Source organism: Meriones unguiculatus, chromosome 10 (genome assembly GCF_030254825.1).
Source record: "Meriones unguiculatus strain TT.TT164.6M chromosome 10, Bangor_MerUng_6.1, whole genome shotgun sequence".
Taxonomy (NCBI): Eukaryota; Metazoa; Chordata; class Mammalia; order Rodentia; family Muridae; genus Meriones; species Meriones unguiculatus.
The window spans coordinates 10,912,143-10,936,214 of record NC_083358.1 but is presented as its reverse complement, the minus strand read 5'-3'; the positions used below and the strand labels follow the sequence as shown (position 1 = coordinate 10,936,214).

The 24,072-nt window shown below is 47.9% G+C and overlaps 1 protein-coding gene across 2 annotated transcripts in view; it reads left to right on the top strand.

Moving 5' to 3' along the window:
- Gan (gigaxonin) overlaps positions 1-13,990 on the top strand; it is a 61,065-nt gene extending 47,075 nt beyond the window's left edge. For both annotated transcript variants that reach the window (XM_021640032.2, XM_060391904.1), the window contains one exon: positions 44-13,990. In XM_021640032.2, the coding sequence (XP_021495707.1) occupies positions 44-225 (182 nt within the window). In that variant the 3' untranslated portion in view covers positions 226-13,990. The remainder of the gene's footprint in view (positions 1-43) is intronic.
- The last annotated feature ends 10,082 nt before the right edge of the window (positions 13,991-24,072 follow it).

Sequence of the window (24,072 nt, the reverse complement as noted above, 5' to 3'; positions counted from 1 at the left end):
GCTCAGGTGCGTCAGCTGAGCTCTGCTCCCTCTCTACGCCTAGGTACCAACTATGACTACGTGCGGGAGTTCAAGAGAAGCACGGGCACCTGGCACCACACGAAGCCTCTCCTGCCCTCCGACCTCCGGCGCACAGGATGCGCAGCCCTGCGCATAGCCAACTGCAAGCTCTTTCGCCTGCAGCTGCAGCAAGGCTTGTTCCGCATCCGGGTCCATTCCCCTTGAAGAGGAAGAGGAGCCAAAAGCGAGATCCCGCCCCAAGCGCATCACGTGGCTGGACGTCAGCAAGCGCAGAGAAGTAGCCCCATCTTGCTGTGTGCTGGGCTTCAGTATGGTTACTCTTCGGTGGTTTTTTAATGCTTAGAGGCTCAGGCTTCTGCTCTTGTTTGGAGACCGTGTAACTGTTGAAAAACTACCCGGGAGGAATCAGTTCTCCAGCCTGATGCGTCTGTAAACCGAGGCTAGAGAATGTCAAAAGGAGGAGGGAGTGGGGGTTGGTGTCATGTGAAATATCAAAGGTAAAACCCTAAGGTGCGTTTTCCCAGAAGGGGAGCTCTTATCCGACCGACTGTGCGTTCCAGTGTGTGTGGCTGTGGTAAACAACAGAATCCATATGTGCAAGCCAACATGCCCGGGTACACGGCTGTCCTCGTCCGGCCTGTGGAGGCTGCCAACGCCTAGCCTCACCCCCCAATTGAGGTTGCGCCAGTTAGTTCCCATTTATTACTAGTGCTCTGTCTTAAGACTCTAAAAAACTAAGTTGTGATGAATTGAAACTAAGGTGACACTCACAAAACTTTATCTTAGTAAAAATTCAGTCACCCAAGGAGTTCAAGTCCGCAGCCAGCCCTTGTGTGAGCTTAAAGGAATTGCTCTGTAAACGATTCTGTGTCACACCGAGACAGTTCTGGGGTGGTGCTGTCAGGCTGGGAGGGAACTTAGTCATACCATTTTTTCCTTTCCACTAGGAAGGACAAAACCATTTTCTAGCCTCCAGGGCATCAGTGCAGAGGAGACTTAAGACAGAGTCGGGCAATGATAGAGCTCTGTTGCAACTAAAAACAGTGAAACGTTAACAAAAGAAAAAAGAAAAGAATAAGAAAGGAAAGAAAGAAAGAGAAAGAAAGAAAGAAAGAAAGAAAGAAAAACGTGTCCAGATAACGTGCATAGGGATCAAAAAGCGTCTCCATATAATCTGTCTGAAAGCACACTCCGTCCTGTTTGCTGCTGCTTAGAGTTACAGACTTGTCTTTGAATGCAGGTGTATGTAGGATCTTGTCTTTGTAACAGGCTGCTCGCAATGCCCTTCACTGGTAGAAGTTTTGGATGAATTTCACTCCCAGGAATGTTTGGCTGGTAGAATAAACTACCTCAACTTAATTTCATTCTGTTCCCTTTAGCACCCTCTTTTCCCCTCCTTCCCCATCACCCACCCCCATGTTCACGCAACTCTCCTCTTCCCATTAGTAAAAAGAATTCCTTAGTAAGTGGAATTTATCTTGTGAGATATTTTGTTCTCCATTGAGATTATGCCACCTTGGTGTGAAATCAGGGACTTGAGCACACTCTTAGTGTGAGCTGTATGCAATATCAAGTTTCTAGTTAACTTGATAGAGAGTTCCTCATTTCTAATTGCTCTCTTTAACTTTCTTTCTCTTAAATATGGCACAAGAGGCAACATTGTATCTTAGTGATTGCTAAATGTATAAGTACATCCTTTGGTTATAAATTGGAGAGCAGGAATTTCTTCTAGAAACTTCCTACGTGAGATGTTTATATGCAATTAAAATGCATATAAAACATCAATCCTATTTTCCCACCCATGGACCTGGAAATGGGTGGCCACTGCATTTCCACCTACCCTGAGTCATCAGCATTAAAAAAAAAAAAAAAAAGTTGCTAAAAAGAGGCCAGGGATGAGTGTAAGAAGGACTGAGACTGGCTTTGTGACTCTGCTGTGGCCGGAAGCAACTTGGCAAGAGAAGGTCTAAGGGTTTTACCCTTTGCAATAGGGCAGATGTGCCACACATACATGCTATCCAATCAAGTTCAGTGTCAGTCAGAGCCAGGCGTGGATTGTGCTGCACGTCAGCCACATGTGTGTTTCTGCATTGGGAAGTTTTCCATCAAAGAAGCTACTGCAGAAAAAGTAGTGTTGTTGCTGAGATGGTGGCTCTGTGAAATACCTGCGCAGGACAGAGCCATGACCTGCTGAAACAGAGAGAAACCGATATCCTGGACAGCTGTGGTACTGCTCTGTTTTGGTTGGTATTTGTTTGTTTGTTGTTTTTAACTCCTGAATTTAAAGTTCTTTTAAATCTGCTTCAGGCCTCTCCAAAGAGACAGTTCTTTGTTTAGAGTGATGGGTCTGATAGCCAGTGCCTGTTGACTTGGTCAGTTCACTTTAAAAAAACAAACAAAAGAACAGACTTTTCAATTCAGTTTATTGACACTATAGCTGCAGAAATTAATATTTCATAAAATAAATTTGCAACTTAATATGGGATGCAATATCAACAAAAGCTGCTAAGTGCCAAACTGTTATTTTTTGTGTGTGTGTGTGTGTGTGTGTGTGTGTGTTGAAGAGTAGGGCTGTATTTAATTTTATTTTGATGTTTCAACGTTGATCCTCTTCATAGCTACTCCAGACTTTTAGCGTTATGAACTGCTCCTAGCTCCCTTCATGGAGTCTTGTTTTACTAGTCCACCAGTGTCTTGGAGCCTGAGTGGTTCCTCCCTCCTCTGCTCTTTGACCAGATATATGTTGCATTTGGCAACTGAGGCTAGATCTTAAAATGTAAAACACAAACATGTTGGGGAAGTGCGATTTCTTTTTCCTGGAAGGTGGTCTCTTAGACTACAGTAGATGCATCAAGGCACTTTCGTAGGCTAGGGGCTAAAGTAGGTTTGTTGTTTGTTTGTTTGTTTTTCTGACATATCTAAACATAGATTTTTCAAAGATATAAGTGCTTAATTTAAAATGAAGTGTTTATTTTTAATCTCAAGAATGTGTATGTCCTGTGAGAAGAAAAAGTGTGACAGATGTGTGTATGCGTGCTGTCCCACGTGACTTGACATGTCTGTCTGTATATGTTTACTTTTGAACTGTAGTCACAAGCTACATGCACTACTGTCTCCTGGTGCTTCAGATAAACCCTGGAATCTGTTGACCTTCAGTCCCACAGCTGTGTCAGACACATGTTGTGTGTAAAAGTGGAACTGCCTGTAGACAGTAGTCAGTTTTGCCAGGTTTGCATCTCTCTTCCTTAGCAGGGTTTAAAATGTCGTAACCAGCTAGCAGCCCTGGAAAGGGCTGCTCTGGGGTTGGACATGGCTGCTTTGAGGAGTCACGGCTGGACTTTTCACACCACGCAGCAACCAAAAAGCCTGCAGGGCTGTGCCTAAATCTCGTTTGTGCTGGAGCCAAGTGCTCTGTTACATCTCAGTGCTGTCTATGCTACTCTGATCTCTAGTGGCTTGAAAGTGTCATTTTAGTCTTTATAAGTGGGAGGAGCTGCCCATCAGCAGTGTCTCGGAAACGCATTCTTTCTGTGGAGGTGGTGATGTCCTCTATGGAGGTAGGAATGTTCTTGCCGTGGTATATAGGAGCCTGATGCTGCCAGTCAGGTGTCTAGGGACACAGGTAGCTCTCCTTAGAGGTACTGCTTAGCCTCTCCTTCCCAGTGCATCACACCAGGGGTCCTACGAGGCCTCCAGAGAGTATGACAACTCTGCAGTGCTGTCTTCCAGAAAGCTGGCTTTCCTGCTTGCACAGTCCTCCTGTGGCCTGGTGAAGGCGCTGGGTGCTCTGGGAAGGAGTGAGGTGACTTTCACTGTATGTACTTCGAGGCACCAGAACTGCCTGAGAAGCACCCACTGGGAAGAGCAAGACTTCTTTCTTACAGTTTCATTGCTTTAGCTGAGAGAGCACTGAGGAAGCCAGAGATGGTGAGGCGTGACAGGCCTGCCCTGAGACACGAGGCAAATACTGAGTGCCTCCCAAGAATTGTGCTTGTATTTCTGGGAACCTCACAAGGAAGCAGTTGGGACACAGCCCTCCCTCTCTGCCTTATGAAGTAAGTGGAGATTGAGTGAGGACCCTATGTTGTATGAGCTGACCTGGGTGCAAACAAGCATTGGGTCACGGCATCCCAACCTTCATTGTGATGCTTTTCATTGGCCAGAGGGCTCCCATCAGTTGTGCTGGATTTTACATGGGAAGCTGTGTGCGCGGGTAGGCTGGCCTGTGGAGCAAGGACCTAGGACAGAATCAAACATTCCAAGTGCCTCATGTACCCAGCTCACGCCTATGTCTCCTGAGTGCATCTGTAGGATAGTCTGAAGCCCTGCGCCCAGCACACCTCATAATACCCATCTTGTTAACATTAGCTTGATTTACTACGTCATATCTGGGCTCAGAATCTTTTCCAGAAGTTTCTGCTTTGAACCTTTCATGTCTGAGGTGGGTGGGGATGCTCTCCTCCTCCTATGAGGAGGCCTTTGAATGACCAGGGGTCATCCAGCCGATTCAACAGGAACTTGATTTTTCTTGGCACAAAGGTGTTTTTATTTCTAAAATGTGCATCATTTGTAGTATGGTTTCATCTTCCAGACAGAGCCCTTCCAGCTGAAGAAATTGGAAAACCTTAGCTTCTCCCACAGTGGCTGTGAGAAGTCTCGGGCTTCACTGGGTGTCTTCTGGAAGCAAGGCAGGATTTGCGTATAAAGCTAAGACTTTATTGAATTTGCCCCATGTAGTCAGAGGGGAGGAAAGCCACCTTGACGTGCTGAGAGGTCTTTCTGCCTTCTGAATAGTCCCCAAAGACCCCTTGCAGCTTCTCTAGCTGGACACATACAGTTACAGGGCAGGCATGAGAGCGAGCCCATCAGCCAGACTGGAGAGGAGCCTGACATGGATGTCTCACCCTTGCTGCCAGTAAAGTCAGGATGGAGCTGAACTGTAGGCTCTTCTACATTGCTTGCAACTGTGAGGTGGTTCTGCCTTCTGCCTGGTGAGTCCTGTTCCTTCTTTTGAGCATTTTAGCACTGTATATGTAGGGGCCTTGTTTCATTGCTCTTCCTCACCAGATATGGAGAAGATACACCTTAGGCACTGGTGCTGAATTTCTTCAAGCAGCACCAGGAACATCTCCATGGCCAACTTTATGGCATCTCCTGGTTGGTTGGATGGGTATTGCTTGCATTCATTCCCATTCTTAGTGATTATAGTGGAAAAACAAACCCTCTCTTGTCAGCTACCTCATGATGTAGCGTTGTATTTGGTTCCCTGACAGATGAGAAGAGTTCAGCATTCTGTCCTGTAACAAAAGCCTGGAAGCAAGTGGTGAGCAGCCGTGAGGAGTTCAGTCCTCTAGCGCATATTTTCCCTTTTCCTGCTTTTTTAAATGGCACTTTAAACCTGGAGGAGCAGTAATTCTTCTGGGGCTACTTACAAGGCGATTACTTGAAACTCAACTTGTACTTGAAAGAGTCACTTAAAAGGCTGTGTTTTGCTGTAGCGGGAAAGTAGCATATTCACACAGCACGGCTCTGTAAAATAGAGGGCTCAGTTTCTGTCCCTGTCGGGATCAGAGAAGAAGCATGTGTCTGTGATTTGACACAGTGTTTGGAACTTAGATGCTTGAGGCTGCCATTTCTTGAAATGTGCCGCTATTCCCTGGGAGCTTTTCCTGGCTCCTCACCACATTCGCTTCCCTTCAGTCCTGGTACTCCAGACGTCAGAATGAACAGATGTTTTCCAGGTTCAAGACTGAGGTTGGCCCAACAACCTCGAATCACATTCTTCCTAAAATCATGACTGGTCTGATTTGTCACACTCGTCAGGGACCTCTCCTGTACTTGACCCTGCGTATCCATTCTCCATATCACCAGTAGCAGGCCCTCAGTGCCCTAGCCTCTGGTCTCCCCCAGTCCCCAAGTCAGAATGGTGCAGTTGAGGGGGCTAGCTCAGCAATTGGAGACACTGTCCCCTGGGTTAGGGTTCTCACAGGAACAGCCATTTCTCAGGTCACAGTTGGACCTGGCCTACTTAACTAGAAGACTTGAGTGGTCAATAGTACTCAAAGGAACCCTGTGCCCCTCTCAGATCCAGCCCTCCCCTCACAGCCCTGCTTGCTTAGAGTAACTGGAGTTACATCATGCAATGAGATGATTGGATTTGTGTGCTGATGCTTTTCAGAGTTGGCCCAGAGACTAGAAAATGGCAAAGCTTCTCAGGTGGCAGTGTATGGCAGCAGCTGAGCCCCACTGAGCTGGTGACAGGAGCCTGTGGTTTCAGTGAGCAGCACCCAAGAGAACAAATCCTCCCTTCCTGCTTAGGCCCCAAATCATGGTTTCAGAGTCTAGGAAATGACCCAGGACACAAATGGGTCCAGTGGTCAAGAGCATGGGCTCTGGAGTTAGAGAATCTGGAATTAAAGACCTGTGTTCCTTTATTCTAGTCTCAAGGCTCAGCGGGGTTTCCCTACGGAGGGAGGGCAGGGTGGGTATTGGCCCTCCTAAAGAAAGGTGACTGTGGAGCCTGGGGTGCTGCAGTACACCTCATTGGTCATATCTTCTGTCCACACAGATAGTGCTGGGACACTGGGCCAGTAGGGGTCTGCTTGGAGCTGAATGTCCTGGCTCCTGTCATTGCTCATCCCAATGACTGCCACCACCTTAGATACCAATCAGCACCTGTTTGTCCTTACAAAACTCTTCTCGTTGTGGACATATGCCTCCCCTCACTTCCAACAGCAATGGTATCAAGACATGCGCTTGCAGTGTTCAAGAATTACAGTCAAGCCAGGTTGCTGACACATGCCTTTAGTCCCAGCACTTGGACACAGAGGCAGGTGGATCTCTGTGAGTTCGAGGCCAGTCTAGTCTACATAGCAAGCACCAGGACAGCTAGAATTACATAGAGAAACTCTGTCGCGCGCAGCCTTCGCCGATAAGGATGACGCGGCAACCGAAGATTTGTCCAGCAGAATCTTTATTATGAAGCTCTTGCAGGTAGATGGAGAAGGACCCCAAGCCTTGTGAGTGCTCTGCTTAAATAGCCCGCAGGGCTACGTGCTCGTCTGTGATTGGTGCTCCGCACAATACCCAATTAGCATGTGTTCTCTGATAGGGAGAGCACTCAAATCCATATTAGCATCCTGTGGCACATGCGCTGCTGCAAGATACAGCACTGACAAGAAGAACCAGGAAACAGGAAGCCAGCGCCATCTTGTAATGGCGAATGCGGCTCCCGACATCTCCCCCTTTCTTTAAAATTACAAGCCAAGCCAAAATGTAATACTATGAGATTTCCGATCGGCTCACTGACTCAACAGCATAAGCGATCAAGGAGGTTACATAGTATAAGAGACCCTTTGCACCTTGAACCCCGTGCAATGGGAACCTGAGCCCTGGGAGATGCAAAGGTCTGTTCAGAACAGCATCCCGGTGCAATGGGAACCTGTGCCCGTCAGGAGTGCCATGAGTTCTGACAGTGTCTCAACGGCTAAGCATGTTTAACCAAACTTGAGGGGAAGATCCCTGTTCGACAGCCAGCATAGCCTGAACTATGGCCACATTCTTTGCATGTTGTTGTCTTTTGAACTTGCGAAGCAACCAAAAACAGAGGAGCAGTCTTGCAACCAAGGTTACTCCAAACATTCCCACCCCCACCCAATCTGAAGTAAGAAAAGGCAGAAGAAACCCAGGGTGGGCAATGAATCCACTCGAGTAGAATTAGTGGTCCTCCTCGCTGTCCTTGATTCTTTAAGCAGTAGCAGGTGTGTCTGTTGAAAGATCATCTTCAGCTGTCACGAGCTTTCGCGTGAGGCACTCCGGTACCCAGAATGGATTGTTTTCTTCCTGTGGAAAAACACAGACAGCTCCCCTGGATCTTATTAAAATAGGATCCGGTCCTTTCAGCGAGTTAGAAGTCTTAACCTTTCCTTTCATCTTTACTCTGGCTCTTCTCCTCAAGCAGAGGCGCTGTCGCACCATACCCTGGCGCATAAGGCGGAGGAGGGTTTGGGCCATATCTTTCTGATTCATATTTGGCCGCTTCCTCATCTAATTCTGCTTGTTCATCAGGATCAAGCCCTGTTTCCTCCTCAGAGTCAGATGACTCTTGCTGATCCTCTCCTTCGGAGGACGTCTCCTCCTCGGAAGAGGACGATATTGTATAATTTTTAAACTCAGTGAGGAGAGGATACAATTTAGGGTCCTCCTCACCTTTACTTACCCCTTTCTCAGAGGCAGACAACAGCTTTAAGTTTTTTGCTCACTGTTCGAGCTCTTCTTTGCCCTTTTTTCAAGGTCAGCTAGCTTATCTTTACCTTTTACTTTCTTTTTTATTGGCTTTCTTTCCTGCTTAGCCTTTTTTTCCCTTCTCAGCTTCTGATAGACTATCCTGATGGTCTGACAATGCCCGTTGGCCTTCCTTGATTTTTTCCTTACATCTTTCATCCTTAATGCAAGATTTTAACAGTTTGTATAGTGGCCACACCCCTGGTTTCAGGGTCCCCTGTTCTTTTTCTCGTGTCAAATCTCCTCCTAACTTATCCCACGATCCTTTAGAAAGGGACCCAGAGACCACAAACCAGGGAGCTACTCGATCAACCTCCTTAAGAAAGTTCCGCAACACCCTGTCAGGGATTTTTAAGTCCTTTTGCCTAAGCAGCGCCTGCGCTGCTTCCAAGATCGGTTTAGTTAGTTGGTTACCCATGGCTCCTTTATCTACAGGAGAGGGTGCGGCAGCTCAGTTATCTACCTGAGTCTTAAGGCCAAACGGAATACACCAGACCACAGAAATCATACCTTGCTGAAAAGTGCTGCAGCTTTTCACTCTGCTGGCTTGAATCTTCCTCCGACGAGCAGTCGGGGGTCCTTCGAGTCGTTCCTCTGCCCGGGGTCGGCGGTTCCCGGGTTTCGGCACCACTTGTCGCGCGCAGCCTTCGCCGATAAGGATGACGCGGCAACCGAAGATTTGTCCAGCAGAATCTTTATTATGAAGCTCTTGCAGGTAGATGGAGAAGGACCCCAAGCCTTGTGAGTGCTCTGCTTAAATAGCCCGCAGGGCTACGTGCTCGTCTGTGATTGGTGCTCCGCACAATACCCAATTAGCATGTGTTCTCTGATAGGGAGAGCACTCAAATCCATATTAGCATCCTGTGGCGCATGCGCTGCTGCAAGATACAGCACTGACAAGAAGAACCAGGAAACAGGAAGCCAGCGCCATCTTGTAATGGCGAATGCGGCTCCCGACAAAACTCTATCGCAGGAAAAAAAAAATTGGTCAGCTGCCCACTTTTCAGAGCTTGCCTAATGGAGTCCTCTAAGGATCTTTAAAGTCCTTTACCAAGGTAGAACTTTTCTTTTTCACCAGAATATCAAATTTTGTGGTCCAGATTGACCAAATCAACTATGTGTTTTCTATATCTTCTGCTTCTTTAACTTGGAAACTGTTCCCCTGTGTCCATGTGGTGAAGGCCATGCCGACAGCCTGGAGGTTCTAGGCAGGTGTGCAGTGTGAGGCCTGAGCAGCCTGGGACCATCTAGCTTCTTAGTAGGAAGTTAGCCGTTCATCGGGCCCTATAAAGGCCTGTAGGCTCAGCCTGGTGGTGGGCTCAGCCTGGTGGTGGGCTCAGCCTGGTGGTGGGCATATAAAGGAGGTGTGTGTATTCTACTTTACACCAGTAAACAGTTTAGGTAGAATTACAGAATTTTATTGCCTTGCTTATTTATTTTATGTAATTTATTATTATTTTTTTTTTAAATGTTTTGAGACAAGGTCTTACGCCCTCTGCCTCTGCCTTCCAAGTGCTAGGTTTGCTCTTCTGTCATCTTTAGACCCACCAGGTAAAACAGCCTTGGGGTAACAGGGTGCCTTCTGCAGTACTGAGTATTGCTTCTGCCAACACTATCCGGGGACCTGCTGCAGGCAGGACAGTTGGCATGGTGCTCTGCCCTGCATCCAGAGCTCTTGGCAGCCAGGGGCTTCTCTTCGGGACTGTTACTTAGTTTAAAAAAAAAAAAAAAAGTCATTCAGTGGGTTTTGTGAAGTAGTCCTGTGTACCTTCTATATTTTGCCTTATTCTGTTGCCCTCCATTCTGCTTGTCATCACTTTGGTCCTTTGACTGTGGCCATTGGCCACCAGCCACCATGGCAGGCCCTTCAACCAGAGTGCTCGTGGTCCAACTTCCCATAATAGTCTTTTATTTCCAGAGATTTCCTCAAGCCATAATACCCACCAGAAGTGTGATTTTCGGTTGCTACACATTGTCTTTTAAGGTCTTTGCTGCCTACTCTGCCTTACACTGGGAAATGACAGTCTTGCCTCCCAAGCTGGGCTGGCTGCCCAGGAAAGTGCTTGGTGAGCTCAGCCAGCTTCCCCTGGGAGCTGGCATGGTTCTTTGTTAGCTCTTGTGAAACACTTCTGGGGACCCCATTCTTGTGTCCCTATTCTGTCTCTCCTCTGGTGAAAGCTCTCCATAGAGCCCCTCAGCCATTCACTCCAACCCTGTCTAGAAGTGGAAAGGAACCTTGTGGTCATGAGGGAGCAGCCTCATTGGTGAGATCAGCCTCTAGTTCCCCTCCCCATCCTCAGCGCGCCAAGCTGTCTTCATAGCCCCTGGTGGCCACCCAGATGCCGCTGCGAGGATTCTGAGAACAGGGCCCTTCCCCCAGCCCTCCAGAAGGAAGATGTTGGTTCTGTTTACCAGAGCATTCTCATTTGCACTCTCTGCTGTTTTTCAAACCTCCCACATTTCTCCCCACCTGGTTTCCTAGTTGCTTGAATTGTGTCGCAAAGAAGAAAGGAAAGGAAGGCCAGCAAGATGGTTTAACAGGAAAAGCCTGATGACCTGAGTTTTAATTCCCAGGAATCATGTGATAGAAAGAGAGAACTGATTCCCACAAGTTGTCCTCTGGCCTACATACTCACATATACACATCAGTAGGTAAATGTAAAAAGAGAATTATGACAGGCAGTGGTGGCGTACATCTTTAATCCCAGTAGTTGGGGACCAGAGGCAGGTGGATCTCTGAGTTCGAGGCCAGCCTGGTATACAGAGTGAGTTCCAGGACAGCCAGGGCTACACAGAGGAATCCTGTCTCAGAAAAGAAGGAAAATTAGAAAAAGGAAAGGAAGGAGAGAGCTGTCACTCCTGCTGCTCGCTGGACCACCGAGCCTGGGAGCAGCAGCCTATGCAGAAGATGTGCCTTCTTAGCCCCTGATCATGCCTTTGTGCTGGCACTTTCTGCCAGCCAGCTCTGGCAAGGGAGACAAACACCTGCCTGCCAGTCCCAGCAGCTTCCAGGTCAGCACCCTGCATAGCCCAAGCCCGTCTCCAGCCTCAAGCTACTGGAGACTAGAACTCCTGTTCCACCTCCCTTGAGGCCAGCAGGAGCTCTCTCTGAGTCGGGCCAGCACCAGGCCACACATACTACCTCAGCATCTAGCATCTGTCACAGCGTTGTGTGGTCACAGATTGTCCATCAAGACGTGCTCAGAGCCTGGGTCACCTCTCAGAGCATGGCTGACACCCTCGCTTTGTACTTGCCCCGCAAACACTATGGGATTCCTTCCTGCATCCTATGGCATGCTCAGGTGAGCAAGCCAGACTTCCATCTCCTCCTGTCTTATTTAGCTCTAACTTAAATACACCATGAACCCCAAACTGTGAGTAGAGTCAGAAATGGGAATAGCTTGCAATGAGAAAGGGACCGGTTTTTCATATTTTCATCACAACGGTTTTTGCTTCAAGAGAATCTCTAGAAAATATGTATATGACGATGATGATCAGGGTGATGGAGATTGTGGTGATCACAAATTGTAACCTAGAGTAACTCATTGGACTTGACTGCCATCCCTGTGAAAACAGCAATCAGCAGTGGAGAGCTAGAGAGATGGCTCAGCAGTCAGGAGTGCTTACTGCTCTTGCAGAGGACCTGAGTCCACCAGCACTCACATGGAGGCTCACAGCTGTATATAAACTATACCCTCTTCTGACGTCCTCAAGCACTGAGACACACACAGCACACACAACGCATAAATATAAGTAATGTAGAAACGTACCCAGAGCAAAAGTATCCTCAGACTTAAAGATAACTAAGCCTTCACTCTATCTGTCATATAACAGCTTCCTCTAGATGGCACCTTAAAGTTCAGCTTTCTTATTTGGAAGTCATCTAAATTTCATGACCTGAAGAACTTTGTACTACCAAGTGGCCTTCAGTAGAGAAAAATAGAAAAGATATCAGGTGTGGTGGCACACACATCTAATCCCAGCACTCATGAGGCAGAGAGAGGCATGCAGATCTCTGAGTTCAGGCTAGCCTGGTCTACAGAGCAAGTTCCAGGATAACCAAAGCTACACAGAGAAATGCTGCCTGGGTAAAACAAACAAAAACTAAGAACTAATTAAATACATAGATAAGAAAGGAAAGCACAAGCTGTCTAGCAAAGCTTGCTTAATTCAGTAACCAGTGGCTTTTTTTGCCCGTGGGTTTTTTTTGTTTGTTTGTTTGGTTTTTTTTTTTTTTTTTCATTTTAACCCACTCTGAACCCAGCTTCCGTTTGTATTCTCCCTCCTGTAAATTCCATGTCAACAGTGGCATGGACCACGTTGTCCCGCTTATAAATTGTGACAGCCACAAACAAAGATGGTGGCTTCAGTGGAAGTGCTGAGCAGACTTCACAGTGGGTCCCATAGTTCATGCCCCCAGGCCTAGGAGACCCCCAGCCTGCAGAGATTGCCCCACACTCACTCCTTGGCAGGCTGCAGGCACAGCCCCGGCAGAACTGTCTGCAGCAATCAAGGCATTTGTTTCCATCTGTAAGTGAAGTCTACCCATGACACAGTGAACATGGCAATTTGTTGGCATCCTGTCACTAGCGTCTCCTGCTGGGACAGAAAACTGTCAAAGAAACCCATTGAAAAGAGAATGTAGCCTGGCTGTGGTCCCACAAACCTTTAATCCCTGCACTGGGGAGGCAGAGGCCGGTGTATCTCTGAGAGTTCAAGACCAATCTGGTCTACAGAGCTAGTTCCAGGAAAGTCAGGGCAACACAGAGAAACCTTGTCTGGGGGTGGGTGTGGGGGGATAAATAAAATCCATCATGTCAAGACATAAATCTGTCTCATTAACATATCTGTATTTCATAGCATGGTACCTAGGGAACAGCTTTTCATTTAAATCCTGCAGCTTTAGCGATTGAGTGAAGTTCCCAGATGGAGGACGCCTGGGCTGCACTCACGAGGCTAACCTGAGCGGGGTCTAGCCGAGCCGTCTGTGCGCAGTGCTCCCGCTGAGAAACAGGCATTTGCAATGGGCACACACAAATGGAGCAAAAGTCATCGTCTGAAAAGTGTAAAATAGTTGAGGGGCCACACTATTCAAATTCAGTAGAAAAGTAGAGAACTTGTCATTTCCTTGCGGTGTCCCTGTCTCCTGCTTTGTGGGCCAAATGTATCCGTTGGGTGGAATAACTGGTTTCCTCTTCCTTTGCTGGTGTCTGTAGCAAAGTCAGAAATCATTTTTTTTTTTATTTGTAACCTTTCTTACAAAGTTACTTTATGGTTTACAAGCAACACTGATGCAGAAGGATACGTTAATTTTCTTAAATTAAGTAGCAGCACTTTGTTTACAGAGCTTGGATCTTTTAGGTGATCGTGGGGTTGTGTCCCTCATCCCCAGCACTAGACCAGTGAGTGTCCTGCGGAAATTCCGCCATTGTGCTGTTCTCTCGTACCAAGGATCATTGAAAGTGTTTTATCTTTTTTACGTAGTTTGTATTGACTGGATTTTATAATGGTAAGAAAACAGAGTGTTGTATTTTGAGCTGAAATTTGTGTATCGTCAAGTAATTCTGTTTTGTGTATTGGAAGTTCGTTTACAACTTGAACTATTTTTTAGAAGAATGCTGAACAAAATGAATTGTATTCAAGCTGTTTCATTAACCTAATAAAATTGATGGGGAAGACTTTTGAATCACTGTGTGGTGTGGGGGGGTGTGGAATGTGCGTGTGTAGGCAGGTGTGTGCATGCATGTATACAGAGGCCAGGGGTCATGGGTGTCTAGTTCCTCACCTTCTGCCCTCTCCCCATCCACCCCGGCTAGCTGGCCAGCGAGCCCAGCACCTCTCCCATGGTGGGATCACCATTTCCTGCCACCACATCCAGTGCTTTTGTTTGTTCATCCTCAGGATCAAAAGCAGGTCAGGTCCCCATCCTTGCAAGGCAAACACTTTACCAACTAAGCCAGCTCCACAGACCCTCATACTAATTTTTTGGAGTGGGTTCTGCTGAGTTGCACCAGTCGTGAAAGGAGGACTGCCTTGTGCCACGGCTCACACAGGTGGTAGACATTGAGACCATAGCTCAGAGGCACTTAGTATCAACAGCAAAAAATCCAAGCCCGGTGACCTGAGTTAGGTCCTGAAGAACCAAATGATAGGCGAAAACCCATTCCTGAAAATTGTCCTCTGACCATGCACGTACACACGAACACACGAACACATACAAAATGTATGTCACTAAAGAAAAAGAATTTTTTTGTTTTGTTGAGAGAGGGTTTCTCTGAGTAGACTTAGCTGTCCTGGACTCATTTTATACACAAAGCTGGCCTTGGAAGAAGAAAAAAAAATTTTTAATTCAAATACAGATATACACTGATGTCACAGGGGAAAGAACTTGGAGAATCTTTCAGAAAGCCAAGTCAAGTAGATTGGGTTTGTACACAGGCTGCAGACCCATGGTGATCATGGAAAGTAGGGCCATTTGCCTTTGATATAACGTCATGTAGGTCTAGACACCTGGCCTAACAGAGCTGTTTGGTGCTGTGGGATAAAGGCCTCTTTATCCTGGGGAGGGTTGCTGTCCAGCAGCCCTTTAATAAAGGCTTTAAAACTTTATGGTGTGAGCCGGGTGCAGTGGCTCATGCCTGTAATCCCAGCACTTGGGAGGCAAGGCCAGCCTGGTCTACAGAGTGGCTCCGCAGCCACAGCTACACACAGAAACCCTGTCTCAAAAAAACAAAACAACAACAACAAACTGTGGTGTGGTGGCGCACACCTTTGATCCCTGCACTTAGGAGGTAGAGGCAAGTGGATCTCTGTAAGCCTAAGGCCTGCCTGGACTACAGAATGAGTTCTGAAATAGCCAGGGCTACCCAGAATGGAGTTGGGAGCTGCTTGAAGCTTCACCCTCAATGCCCAGGTCCCTGATCTCCAGCATGATAAAGGAATCTCCTCTGTGTTTGAAACATGGACCACACACCCATGTCCTTTTCCTGGCTGTGCCCACTGACTGAACAGGAGACCCTCACAGTCTTCTGCAAGCCTCTCAACTCGGACCCCGTCCTACCCTGGAGTTCCATGCTGTGCTGGATAGCTTCATGTGAACTTGACCTATGCTAAAGTCGTCTGAGAGAAGGGAACCTCAATTTAAAAAATGTTTCCCTGTGATAGGACTGCAGGCAGGCCTCTAGGTCATCTGAATTAGTGATTGATGGGGGAGGGCCCAGCCCCTTGTGGGTGGTGATACCTCGAGGCTGGTGGTCCTGGATTCTACAAGAGAGGAGGCTGGGCAAGCCATGGGAAGCAAGCCAGTGAGCTGCACCCCTCCATGGCCTCTTCATGACTCCTGCCTCCAGGTTTCTACTCTGTTTGAGTTCCTGTCCCGGCTCCTTTAATGATAAACAGTGATATGGAAGTGTAAGCCCAATAAACCCTTTCCTCCCCGCAGTGACAGACACCTGTGAATCACTGTGCCCACTGAGTGAGGCTTTTCATTTTGTTTTGGGACAGGGTCTCATGTAACCCAGGCTACCCTCAAACTGGCTCTGTAGCTCAGGATAGCCTTGAACATCTGATCCTCATGCTTCTGCCTCCCCAGTACTAGGTTTTGCCTCTGTGTATCACCAACCTAATTCTAATTATTTTTGTTTCAAGTCAACCCAGGACCTTATCCATGCTGGGCACGTACTCTGCCACTGAGCTGCAGTTCCAAGCCAAGGTTTTGGTTTTTAAGAAGCCTGATTCTGGTGCTGGAGAGATGGCTCAAAGGTTAAGAGCACTAGCTGTTCTTCCAAAGGTCCTAAGTTCAATTCCCAGCACATATGGTGGCTCATAACCCTCTATAATGAGATCTGGTGCCCTCTTCTGGCCTTGAGGTGCATATGCAGGCAGAACATTATATACATAATAAATTAATTAATTTAAAAAAAAAAAGCCTGCTTCTTGCTGGTTGGTGGTGACACACACCTTTAATCCCAGCACTCAGGAGGTAGAGGCAGGTGGGTCTCTGAGTTCAAAGCAAGCCTGATCTACAGAGCAAATTCCAGGACAGCCAAGGCTACACAGAAAAAAAAAAAAAAAAAAAAATGTCTAGGGGTAGGGGGGAAAGAAGCATGCTTCTTGGAAGACAGAGCAACATATCCTTTTACTCCCAGCACTTAGAGACAGGGGCAACTGATCTTTGAGTCTGAGGCTACCTTGTTCTACATAGTGAGTCCCAGGCCAGCCAGGGCTACATAGTGAAACCCTGCCTAAAAATAAATAAATAAATAAAAGAAACCAAAAACTCAAAAGTTTCTAAATGTGAGCATGGGCCCTCCAATATCAAGGCAGTCTCTGGAACTGAGCTGTGAGTAGTTCTGCCTCTTGCCATCTCCATCAGTACAGGGCCAAATGTCAAGAACAAGACTGGACCTTTGAGTGTAAGACCTGCCACTCCCACCCAAGGATACCATTCTCCTGGGCACAGAATCTTAGGAACCCGTTAATTCATCTGGCCTTCTGCCTTTCACAGACACATGCACGCACACAGTCAGGCCATGGTGGCACACACCTTTAATCCCAGCACTTAGGAGGCAGAGGCAGGTGGATCTCTATAAGTTCAAGGCCAGCCTGGTCTACAGAGTGATTCTAGGACAGCCAGAGCAACAGGGCTATTACACAGAGAAACCCTGTCTTGAAAAACAAAAGAATATAGTTATCACGTTGATTTCCAGCGGCTCCATGCCTGCTAAGAGAAATCAAAGCAGGTAAAAGAAAGAAAAAAGAACCAGCATGGTGGCCACACTGTGATCCATGCGCTCCCGGGTGAAGAGGGGAGGATCAGGAGTTTGAAGCCAGGCCTGGGCTACATAGGAAAATCCTTATGAAAGGAAGGAAAGAGAAAGAAAAGAGGCTGGGCATGGAGACTGCCATGTAATCTCAGCACTTCAGAGCCCGGATCACTCAGAGTTCAAGGCTAGCCTAGACTACAAAGTAAATGCATAGACCCCTCCAAGGGATGACCAAGGGGGAGGTTTTTACCACAGATATGAGGGAGAGTACAGCCAGAGGCATCTGCAAGAGTCCAGAACAGAGAGAGAAAGTAGTAAATTGAACATGGCCATCAGACTAGACAGCCATGAGAGGAGAAGGGGTGGGGCTGAAAGAGGAAGATGAAGAGAGTGTGGAGACTAGGAGAGGGGCCCAAGAGAGGAAGACAAAGAGAGCATATGGCTGAAATGGCAGTGTTATCTGGGAATGAGAAGCTGGAGGAAGAGAAGCCCATGAGCTTAAGTTTAAGGTTTGGGGCAAGCTGAGAGGAAGCACTTTGCACACAGATGGCCATTTTTTGACGTTTCCTTTGGACCTGACAGTGAGAGGGAAGAAAGGAGGAACTCAAATATGTAAATATATAGATGGTGTGTTTATACGGGGAATATTGATCCATCACTTGAAAGATGTTGCAAGGTGGGAGCTCCTCCCATCTTGCAGGCTCCATGCTCCTGGAATATCACATGACATTCAAATAATTTCACAAATACCTAGGCCATATAAATAGGCTCTTCTCTGACTAGCTCATAACTAAAAATAATCCATTATACTAACCTACCTCTTGCCACACAGCTGATCACCTGGTGCTTAGGTATGATGAGTCTGTTCTCACATCTTGCCGGCTGAATCTCTTGCATGTCTACCTCTATCCCAGAATCCTTTCTTCCTGCTGGATGTCCCACCTCCTATTTCCTGCCTCAGCTATAAGCCATTGGCTTTTTATTGATGGGTGAAGTTTCCATGCAGACACAGGACATTCTCCCAACAGAAAGAGATGCTGAAATACTGTGCCATGACCAGGTGTAGTGGTGCCCATTCTGTAATCCCAGCAGTGATGAGGCAAAGGCACGTAGATCTCCATGAGTTCCAGGACAGCCTGGTCTACATAGTGAGTTCCAGCCAGAGCCCTGTAATAGAGAGACCCTGCCTCAAAACAAACAAACCAAAAGAAGAGAAAACCACTATGATATGGGCAAGACCCGGCACTACACCCGGGGCAGCTGGGAATGGTAGCCTCCAACTGTCATTGCAGCACTTGGGAGGAAGGATCCTGAGTCTGAAGTCACTCTGGGCTGCATGGTCACGCTCTGTCTTAATTGAACAAGGACTGTGGAAATGGCTCAGTCGGTAAATCCCTTGCTGGGGCTTGCTGGCCAACCAGTATGACCTGCTTGTTGCGCTCCAGATTTAGTGAGAGACCCTGCCTCAAAGAACAAGGTAGCCAGGCATGTTGACCCAGGACAGTGATGCTAGCACTCTGGAGGCAGAGGCAAGTACATCTCTGAGTTTGAGCTTATCTTGGTTTGCCTAGCAAGTTCCAGGCCAGCCAGAACTGCACAGTTGAAACCCTGTCTCAAAAAAAAACAAAACAGAACAAAAACAAAGTGAAAAGTGGTTGAGGAAGGCAGGTGATGTTGACATGTGGTACACACGCGCGCGCGCACACACACACACACACACACATCAACACTAGTTGCTATGCACCACCCATTTTTGCAAACTGGCCCTAGTGAGCCCAGCCTGCTCTTTCCCAGTAACTCCAAGCCTGGGGTGAAGGTGGGGAACCGCTCAGGCTCTTTCAGCTGCCCACTCCTAAGCAATACATAAGAAGAGCCCAGTCAGGCACAGTGGTTCACACCTATAATCCCAGCACTCTGGGAATCAGAGGCAAGTGAATGGATATGATTTCAAGGCCAGCCTGGTCTAAAGTTAGTACAGGACAGCCAAGGCTACACAGAGAAACCCTGTGTGTGTAGGGGGGAACATAGAGAGAGAGAGAGATGACAGGAGTCCAGAATCCCAGCCTGGGTGCAATCATCAGCCATGTCCAGGAAAGAGGGAATAGGGACAGTGCAGTGTCCTGGAAGCAGTGGCCATGGCTCCTGCTGCCCAGTGCCACTGGGAGGAGGTGGTGACCTGACCAGTGGCAGCTCTCTCCTATAACACAGTTCTCTGTGATGAACTGCTTCAACATTTGCAAAAATTCTTTTTTGTTTTATTTTGTTTTGGCTTTTGCTATGCAGCTCAGGCTAGCCTGGTAATTACTGTGTAGCCCAGCGTGCTTTTAAACTTGTGACTTGGGAGACAGAGGCAGGAGGATCCAGAGTTCAAAGTCATGTTTAACCACATAGCCATTTCAAGACCAGCCTTGGCTAGCTGGGTTTTTTTGTTTTGTTTTGTTGGGTTTTTTTGTTTGTGTGTTTGTTTGTTTGTTTTGGGGGGATTTTTGTTTGTTTGGTTGGTTGATTAGTTTTCTGAGACAGTTTCTCTTTGTAGCCTTGGCTATCCTGGACTCACTTTGTAGATCAGGCTGGCCTCCTCAAACTCACACCAATCTGTGTGCCTCTGCCTCCCTGAGTGCTGGGATTACAGGGATGCACCACCATGCCTGGCTGTAAGGCCCTGTTTAGAAGAAAAAAGGGGAGGAGAAGAAGAAAATAAACAAAACAAAATTAGAGTCTAACACTGTTGAAACTAAGCGAAAGTCTGGAGGTCTTGTTTCTGACCCCTGCCCTCTCTCGTTATGTGGGTTGGTCCTTTTTTTCATCTCATTCTGTAGACTATGGCAATGAAGTCATGCCAGTTCTCTGCCCTGGGTGAGAAATGGCTTCCTGAAACCCTCAGGCTACCCTGTGAGGAAGGACACCTGTAGGCTAGACCGTGAGAACCTCTGGGCTGGACCGTAAAGACACTACACAGACAGTCCAGCTCTTAGCCACACAAACTTTGTCGAACAAGGCCTTCAGCAAACCCCCCACCCCAGTGAAGCCAGCAAGCTGGACCTGAGGCCACGAGAGACCTCAAGACAGAGCAACAAAGAAGCACTCACCTGAGCCCTGCCCACATGCAGGTGGTAACCCTTCTTATCTCTGTTTAGTCATTTGCCTTTTCTCTTCCCCACCCACGCCCCTACTCCTACTTGTTCCCTGGAATATCAGCTACAGCAACCATGGACTGTGTCCAGTTGCCAGTACTCCAAATGACTCGCAGTCGGGGCTTGAGAAGTGTTTGAGGAAAGAATGACTAAAGAATGTCTAAGTTGCCAGGCGGTGGTGGTGCACACCTTTGATCTCAGCACTTGGGAGGAAGAGGCAGAAGGATCTCTGTGACTTCTATCTAAGACAACCAGGGCTACATAGTGAGACCGTGACACCCCCCCCCCCAAAAAAAGGGCCAGGCAGTGGTGCTGTACACCTCTCATCCCAGAACTCAGGAGGCAGAGGCAGGTGCATCTCTGGGTTTGGGGTTTGAGGCCAGCCTAGTCTACAGAGCAGAGCAAGTTCCAGGACAGCCAGAGGTACACAGAGAAACCTTGTCTTGAAGAAAACAAACAAACAAAAAAAAAAATACTACATATATAAATAAAATAATAAATTTGAAAAGTCACCTGACATTTGCAGTGTCTATTCTGTCATGGGACAAAAAGCTATAGTGATAGCTTATGAGTGAGCCAAGCCCCCCACGAGGGAACACTGGCTTCCTAGACTTGGCCTTATTCGCTGCTATCATGTCACTTGAATTTAGGTGTCACTCCATCCCTAGCCACATCTTTTTTTTTTTTTTTTTAGCATGCAAAAAAGCAAAAGTGAATGTTATACTGGGGGTTCTGGAGCACTTCAGGGTCAGAGGTCATACCCAGAGGCTGCACTGAGGCCCTTGAGATCACCTTCTGTGTTTACCTGTGTATCTCCTTCCGTGCGAACAAGGCAGTGAAGGCCCAAGGCAGTGGCTTAGTGTGGGGCAAACCTGGACCCAGGCTTCTGCGTTCCTGCCTCCACCTGCCTCCCACATCCTTCAGCCTAAGACCTGAGGTTCTCTGGCCCTTGCTGGGAAACCAGGAACTGAGGTGTGACTAGGAAGAATCTGGGTGGGGCCCTTCCAACCGCAGTCCTGAGCAGAGCTTTCACAGCCCCAGGCAAAGAGAGGGAGGGCCGTGATGACCTCACAGGGATCAGGGACTCTAGACATTGACAAAGCACAGCTTTGTAGCAGCCTGCTGACCTTGCTCTGAGTGGGTGATGCCTGCCCTCCCAGCTGAGGAGAGTCGGGAGCCAAACTCAGCAAGCCTCACTGCCGAGTCAAGCAAATAAAAACACAAAGGATGCGCTAGTTGCCAGCTCATGCTTCCTGACACCTGCTGGGTGCCACCTGCTGTCCCCTCCCCCTACGATGCCAGCCAGGCTGTGACCCAGACTTCCTACCTTGGAATATCAGAATCACCTGGCAAGTACCTGAGGTAGAGCTCTACTTGAGAACAATTAAATTAGGCCTCCAGGCTTCGGCCCACTCGTCGGCAGTGGCATTTTCTAAAGTGAGAGTCCCAGGATGGGCATCCTACACTCACAACTACTGAGTAATCTCAGTGGCTTGGTTTGCTTTGTTTCGTTTTGAGATTTTTCTGTGCCAGGCTCCGCAAACTTCAACGGGCGAATATCAGCTCCTTGACTCCTCATGTTGGGATCAGCAAGCAGGTATTTCTACAGGCAGCCCCTGGGGCCTGGCAACTTGTCGGGTATCAGGCATTTGGAAAGACACCCAGACCACCTGTCTGTCTGTCTGTCTCTCTCTCTCTCTCCCTCTCTCTGTCTCTCTATCTCTATCTACCTCCCTCTCTGTAACCCCCCCTCCTTTACCTAATAAACCTCCCGCGTGGAACCGATCTCGTGGTGTGATCTGTGGACCCGAGTGTAACCTCTACATCTTTCTACAATTCCTAACACGTGATCCTTCTACAGTTAGCATTATTGTCATTATCTCTGTTTTATAGTTGTGGAGACCAAGGCACAAGGCCATGTAGTCAACAGCCCGACACTAAGAAAGATCAGCGAGGATTGAATCCGTGTGTCTGAGTAATTTTGTGCAAGCATGGAAAAAGAAAAAAGACCTGGAAACCAGAGTGGACCACAAAGCAGATATTATTTTAATGGAAAGAGCGTGGGTTTGCTAGAGTTGTCCCGAGGACAACTCTGGTTATCAGGCTTGTGTGGCCATCTTGTGAGCCATCTCAGAGGGACCTGTTTTTTAAAAGATGCTAAGAAGGGGCTGTGTGTGTGTCTTCCCATCCAAGAACTAGCCCTCTCTGGCGGTTCTCTACCACCAAGCTACAGCCCGAGCCCCTCTATCAGGCCTTTCTTTTTTGCTGTTGCTTTTCATTTTTGCCTTTTGCCACAGGGATTCTCTGTAAAGAACTCACCTTGCAGACCAAGCTGGCCTCGAACTCACAGAGATTTCCCTGCATCTGCCTCCCACGTGCTAGGACCAAAGGTATGTATTAACATGTGTGGACTGGCCATTTTGTTTCCCAGTGATTTATTTTAAGCGTATTTTGCCTGCATGATGTCTGTGCACCTTGTGTATATGAGTACAGGACACCCACAGAGGCCAGAAGAGAGCATTGTGAACGCTGGAGCTGCAGTTACAGATGGTCGTAAGAGACCATTTGGAGGCTGGAAACTGCACCTGGATCCTTTGCCGGAGCAGCCAGTGCTCTTAACCACTGGCCACCTCTCCAGGCCCCTGACTCTTTTCTGTCTTTGTGGCACCAAGGTGTGGGAACACCCTCTGACGTCACCATCCACCTTGTTGTTGTTGAGGTAGGGTTTCTCTCTGGCTTAGAACTTGCCAAGTAGCTTGGGCTGGCTCACTGGTGCTAGGATTGCTAGTATGTGCCGCAATGGCTAACGTTTTCGTAACATGGGTTCTGAGGATTGGACCCAGGTCCTCCTGTTTCCAAGGCAAACACTTTGGCAGTGGAGCCATCTTCTGAGCCACACTGGGCTCTTCTGGGCACACAGGCAGACTCTCTCAGTCCTCTTCCATCCCCATGCATCACCTGGTTCATCCCAGGAAGCAAAGGGGCCCTCGCCCACCCATCCATCCCACAGTGCTGGAGGCCTTTTGGGACTTGGAGCGTGGGGGTCCGAGACCCTCTGCCCTGTGCACCAGCCCTTTATTGGCATCTCTCTCACAAATCAACACCAGCCTGGCTGGCAGGTGGAGGAGGCGGCTCGGCTCTCTGCTCGGATCCGGAACCCACACAGAACTTCCCCTCTGTCTCTAGAGTGCCCATCAGGGTCTGTGTGGAGGGCCCACCCAGGCAAATAGAGCGCCAGCCTCCAAGTGCAGCCTAGGGGTGACCGGGCTGAAGGCTTCAAGCACTGGTGCTTACTGCCGTCCTTCAGATCACCTGACACCTGCAGTGGCAACTGTGGTCTGAGGACACAAGACTTAAGTCTCTGCCTGCGGGCAGGCCTCAGTCTCCTCATCTGAATGATGGGCTTGATAATAAGCCAGGACACTTCGGGATAGCTGTTCGGAGTTATTCTTTCCAGGCAAACAAGATCAAGTGCATTCTTGAGGGTTCTTTTTTGCTGTTGTTGTTTTGGTTTCATTTGGTTTGGTTTGGTTTCATTTGAGGCTGGGTCTCAGACAGCCCAGGTTGATTTCAAACATGCTAAGTAGTGAGACCAACCTTGAACTTAGGAGCCTTCTGCTTTCAGCTCCTCAACGCTGAGCCTACAGGTGTACAGGGCCACCGAAGTTCATACCATGCTCTGATGGAGCCTTGTGCATGCGTGGTGAGCATTCTGCCAGCTAAGCCACATTCCCAGACCAGTAACACTTCCCCCCACCCGAAAAAAAAAATGCTTTCAATATTATGGAGATTTTGTGAGCTAATCTGAATCCTCTGTCAAAGAGGAGCCAGAGAACTGCGTAGAGAGTGGGGAAGTAAGTAGTAAGTTT